This window comes from Chenopodium album, chromosome 11, assembly GCF_948465745.1.
Source record: "Chenopodium album chromosome 11, dcCheAlbu1.1, whole genome shotgun sequence".
NCBI classification, from domain to species: Eukaryota; Viridiplantae; Streptophyta; class Magnoliopsida; order Caryophyllales; family Amaranthaceae; genus Chenopodium; species Chenopodium album.
In genome coordinates this window covers 52,684,843-52,690,537 of record NC_137844.1, presented here as the reverse complement: position 1 = coordinate 52,690,537, position 5,695 = coordinate 52,684,843, and the positions used below count along the sequence as shown (strand labels likewise).

Below are 5,695 nucleotides of genomic sequence, written 5' to 3'. Positions count from 1 at the left end.
CGTAGGTCTTAATGCCTCTAGCCCAGTGGCTCAAGAGTAGGGAGTTACAGCGATCTTAAGTGATCAGGAACTATTAGCCCAGATGCTACTTGAGCAGGGACCGATAGAGACACTGAAGAGTTGAGTGCATCTTACCCGAAAGCTCGTTGAGTTGCAGTTAGATAGTGCACCGGTGAGTGCATCTTGCCCGAAAGCTCGTTGAGCTGCGGCTATATGGTGCACTATTAACTGATGAGTTGAACTTAAATGTTCTTAATATTTAGTTCCATTGCATGAATAGTCCTTGGATTTGCAAGGTGCATGTGAAGTTTCACATGTATGTATGAATAGTTCTTGGATTTGCCGGGAATGCTGAGAACACCTATGTGGGTACGAAGAGTGGCGCTCTTTTAGGGAGGATTGGGCGTGATCCTTCTGAAGTACTCATGAGATCCCAAGTTTAGCCAAGATTTGCGGAATTGCTTAAGCTCTAAAGTCAAGGTATGTGTTTACAAGGTCCCTTCCTCGCTCCTAGGAATTCAAATCTTAGGATATTCATTAGGAAAGTGTTGAAAACCTTGTGCACTAATGTGTTAGTTTAAATCTTCGGATACTAGCATTTAAGTACTGAGACTTTCATTTAGTGTTCAGATTTCATGTTGTTAATCCGCTTGCATTAGTGGGGGATTGTTGGAAATGGTAATGCAATTGGATAATTGCAAGGCCTGACGATCCGCACTCGTGGGGGATTAAACGTTCCAAGGAATACTCGCGGCCGACCGGGTGGGTCGTTGCCCACCCGGGCCCACTTAATTTGCTTGAGTGGGTTTGTTTATTTGTCTCCTATTTTTGGAATACATATAAATACGAGTATTGTCTTCTTCTTTCTGATATTAATAATTTTTATTATCATTAAACCTTAAACACATAAACACAAGCCTACCCTTTTCAAATCTGAGCAGTTCTTGAGCAATTCCAACCTTCGAATTCGGGTACACGAATTATGGAGGTCGTTGTGTAAAACTTGGGGGACGTGCATCACCGGGATACCTGTACCGGTGGTGACGTATTTCGCTTCTAAGTCAGTGGGTTCCAAACCACGGCACAACAGAAGGAGGACATGTCTATGATTCGAGTATGGTGGTCGAATTTGTTCTGGGGAAGTTCTTGATGATTATGCTAATATTATTCATGGAATTAATAGGTATTTTTCCAATAATTACCGTGCATTGCACGGGACCTAATCTAATTAACCCCAAAAACAAAGCGATACACGATCATTCTCTATTTTTCATCAGTGATAAAAAGATTTTAGTACTGTAGAAAAGACCATTATAGTTTGACCCAAAACTACTAGTTATATAATTAATACAAAGAATGAAAGGGTACATAATGTATTGATACATTTAACCACCAAACAATTCTTATAAAATCATAATATTGCTATGAACATATTGTAATTTGTAATTAAGGGGGATGTACAAGGCTTTCATAAGATAAGTTAACGTAACCCATCACTATAAATGGTTATTTTTTTCCCCATTTAATGATTATAATATGTGGCTGTTACTTGCACTTCACTGCTTAAGTATCAAAATGTCACAACTTACATACGTGTGTTGTTCTCAAAGGTCTCCCTGTGTAAATTTGACTTGATCATCAATAAGACTTTTTCTTGGTATCTAGTCAAACTGTATAAGGAAACTTAGCTTTTACGAGAATTTGAAATATTCAACTTATGTACTACGTAGTACATTGATAAATTCTACAAGTACATGTTGGAGAAAAGCTTAACCATATAAAACTTCGAAAGCTCATCTTTCTTTTCTGTTTTTTCAATCTCAATACGAGATTATAATCTCATCAATTAACAAACGAGTTGTTTTGATCTCCTAGCTAACATAACGTTATGACAACATCGGTGGTTTTACAGAGTAGGAGAAGAGATAGTTGCTACTCGTATGACATATATGATACTCCCTTCGTTTTTAAATACTTGTTTCATTTCTCTATGCGCGGAGGTTTAGGAGAAATTGGAGAAAATAATAAAATATGGAGGTAGTGGGGTAGGTGGAAGAATTAAAAATTGTAAAATGTAAAAGTAGTGGAGAAAATTGGAGGAGAGATAATATGAAACTAATAAAATATGATTTATGGTGGATCCACTAGGTGAGAGAAATTAATTAAATATTGTAAAAAACTTTCCAAATAAGAAAATGAAGCAAATATTTAAAAACGGCCGGAAAAGAAAAGTAACGCAAGTATTTAAAAACGGAGGGAGTATATATGAATATATGATACATCACATGAAACAAAAAATGTTGAGCTCAAAGATTAAGTATAAAGGACTCATGGAAATAATTAGCTACAGATTTTGTATTTAATAATTCCTATGTTTTTTTTTTTAAAAATCTGATATTCTTAGAGTATTCAAACGGATCTAATAAGATGTTATGGATGATTTTTTTTTTTTTTAAAAAAAAAAAAATTATTAAGGCAAGAAGAAGGAGACTTACTTAAAGGAGAGTATACAGAAAATACCCCAAGCGAAGGCCATGAACATTAGTAAACAATACTCCATATTAAGTGGTTAAAAGTCCTTACAAATTTCAAACTTTGACCTCAAAAAAGTAAAGTGTAATCATTATATTATAATTGTACGAGTACAAAGCACAACCGCAAAATTTTGTTGTTTATCAAACCTACACGTTTAATGTAAAACAAAACTTTAAACCTACAACTTCTTAATAAATAGATACCTATATTAGTAGAAGAATTTTACATTGAAAAGTAAGTTTGATACTTTTACTACCAATATAATAACCCTAGACAATTTTTAAAAGGCTTGGACTTTGGCAATTGGCGTATATTATAGAGTTGAAATGTGTAAAATTTACTTACGGAGGTCAATTTTAAGGTTTGACTTTCTTGTTTCTTATGGTTGATGGAATATCACCGTTGATATTTACCATTACCACTAGTCCACTACCACTACCAAGTCCCAAATGGCCAACATGGAAATATGTAACAGTTACACTCTTACAAGAAAAGATGTAATAATACCTTTATTTTACTTTTGGTTAGAATAAAATCTATTATACATATCAGCATATGTTACAATTTATAACAATCCAGAGAAGAGTATTACATTCACTTCAAATGCCCAAAAGATGAAAAGATACATACAAATTACAAGAAAAACACCCCACTAATTTTAGTATTTCTAAACATAGAAAGTCGTGCCCCAAATTAGTTATTCTAAAGCTTAGATGACACAAGCTAAGCACCCAAATTAGCATATATGCAATTAAGCATGGATGAAAAGCCCAAAAACTCCCTATTAAAACCTCTACTAAACGCTAATTCCAACCTAAATTTTACTTTTTTTTTAAAAAAAAACCTTTTACATCTTTGGGGAAAAAAAAGACATTTCCAGATGACAAAATTTACATAACGCAATAGAATTAAAAAATAAACCCGAAAATTATAAATTAAAAAAAAAAAAAAAAAGGTTTTATTTCTAAGTTTCTAACCTATACATTAGGAGTAGATGATTTGCCTGCTTGATCAAGGACATCAAGTATTATTGCACGAGTCTTAACAAGTCTATGGAACAACTCACTAATTTGTAGTTGTAACGGACCGAGACCATCCTCCATTTTCCGGCATATCTCGGCTAGCTCGGCAACTTGGGTGGCGAATTCGGCCTCCTTCTCCTCCTCCATAGGGTACTGAAAATTATCAGCATAGTCCACCAAAGATTGAGCCAATTTATCAATTTTAACCACTTCTTTCATTAGTCCCGGTGAACCTTTTTTTTCTTTCTTTTTCCACTCCTCAGCTATTTTTTCCTGGAGCCCACAGATGCCATGGGCCCAGTTAGACTGTTTTGGGACCGGGATGTGGGTCCCGAGCCCCGCCCGGTCTTGACAAGGAATAGCTGCAACTAGAGCCCACATTACAAACACCAGGACCACATTCATAATGTATACGGTGAGGGCCAACCCTGTCGATTCCCCACCGCGTGGCGCGGTGAGATTGGAGGAGATTGATTGGACTTGTTTGGCAGCTGACCAATTCTTGGCCACCATCCAAGATAGAGACTTGAAGTTCGGCGCGTGGTGCCGGTCTTTCGATGACGCGCCACTTGAGCGCTTCCCAAAGGACCATGATCTCTCGGTCGACTTGCCTGTATTTTCCTTCTCATCCACAACGATTGAACCTTGTAGTGCTGCGAGTGCTCTTCTTGCCCTCCGAATCTGCCAACAATATTAGCAAAATTAGAATTGTATTTTGTTCAAATGCATAAATTACGCCTACCCTTTTAATTCAATTCCATGAATCTTGGATTTTGCCCATTATGGTACACCCATGTCAAATAAATTGGTCAAATATTGAAGATTGGCATACAAAAAACATCAAATTTTGAAAGATTGATTTTTTTTTTTTTTCAATGGATGGATATCTTAGATAAAATTTGGTCCATCAAAAAAGAATAATTGAATTCAATTCAACTGTTCAAGTAATAAATTCAAATTTGTTGTGATATATTAGTACAAAATCTGTTAATTTCTTGTTTGACCAAACTTAATGATATATCATGCAAGATGCAACACCCATATGAAATCAACCAGTCAAATTTCCCAATTGACCTTGAAAATTCATCACATTTTGAACGAAATTAATTCACAAACATAATCAAAAACCAAAATGGCAATCTTAAAAAATAAAATTTGAATTAAAAAGGACAGAACTTGGAAATTTTCTTGATTTAATTTACCTGTCCATCGGTAAAGGGCCTCTGTTCCAAAGCAGAGACAACAATCTGAGCTTGACTTAGCATAAACTTAATCGCATCTATACCATGATTAATCGCATTACAAATATCCAAACCCTTAACAGCTCTATCCAATAAATCAGGAATCATTCGATCGAGAGGTGATTTCGCAACCTGCGACGGTTCCCTTCCAATCAACAACACAGCCTTAAACTCCGACTCACAACAAAGAAATGCATCAAGAAGTTTCCTAATCCAAGCAATAGAAAGAAGAGTATCACTACCCGAAAAAGGGCTAGAATCCACGTCAAAATCAACCGATATAGGAGAATCACTGGCGGAAGATGAGATCGATAGCGATGTCGGTATTGAAGACAAATGATGGGTGTCTTTTTTATTAACAGGTAAAAGATCAGAAAAACGATCAGCAATTTTTCTTTGGAAAAGCTCTAAATCTTCAACTTCTCCCTCCATTGAAGCGACTTGATTACGACGAATACTTATCCGGCCGAGGAAGTTCCCTTGATTATCCGCCCCTCCAGTCCACATTTTTAATTTTTTGAATTCAAAGACCAAAATTAATCAAAATAAATGAAATAAAAAAACAGGGGAAAACAGAGGAATATAGAAAAACAGGGGAGGAGAGAGAAAGAAGGGAGGGAAGAGAAGAGGAGAAATAGAAATGCGGTTGACAGTTAAATGAGTTGGGTTGGTGATGTGGAGAGGGGCCCATTAAATATGGGAGTTGATGGTCAAGGTTGCTTTTTGAGGCCAACGACTGTTTCTTCCTTGTCTTTTTTTTTTTCTTTTTTAAAAAATATGATTTGTTAATGTTATTTTCTCCTTTAAAAGCTGACTTGGTATATGTTCTTTTTTGTTGAATTTTATGTTTCCTAAAATACCCTTTTCGTCTACATTCGTGCGTGGATATGGTGTAGC

The 5,695-nt window shown here is 35.8% G+C and overlaps 1 protein-coding gene across 1 annotated transcript; it reads right to left on the bottom strand.

Moving 5' to 3' along the window:
• Positions 1-3,123: 3,123 nt before the first annotated feature.
• LOC145569165 (protein ROH1A-like) lies at positions 3,124-5,462 on the bottom strand. Its single transcript, XM_081628525.1, has 2 exons — positions 4,760-5,462; positions 3,124-4,238 (listed from the first exon to the last, which is right to left on the bottom strand). Exons 1-2 carry the CDS (start codon positions 5,303-5,305, stop codon positions 3,513-3,515), a joined length of 1,272 nt encoding a protein of 423 aa, XP_081484651.1. The 5' UTR covers positions 5,306-5,462; the 3' UTR covers positions 3,124-3,512.
• Between the last annotated feature and the right edge of the window lie 233 nt (positions 5,463-5,695).

What these genes read in the sequence shown, in the direction of transcription:
- LOC145569165 (XM_081628525.1), bottom strand. Translation starts at nt 5,305, where the DNA reads ATGTGGACTGGAGGGGCGGATAATCAAGGGAACTTCCTCGGCCGGATA. An exon ending in GGCCCTTTACCGATGGACAG is followed by an intron (nt 4,239 to 4,759) that starts GTAAATTAAATC and finishes TATTGTTGGCAG; the next exon opens with ATTCGGAGGGCAAGAAGAGC.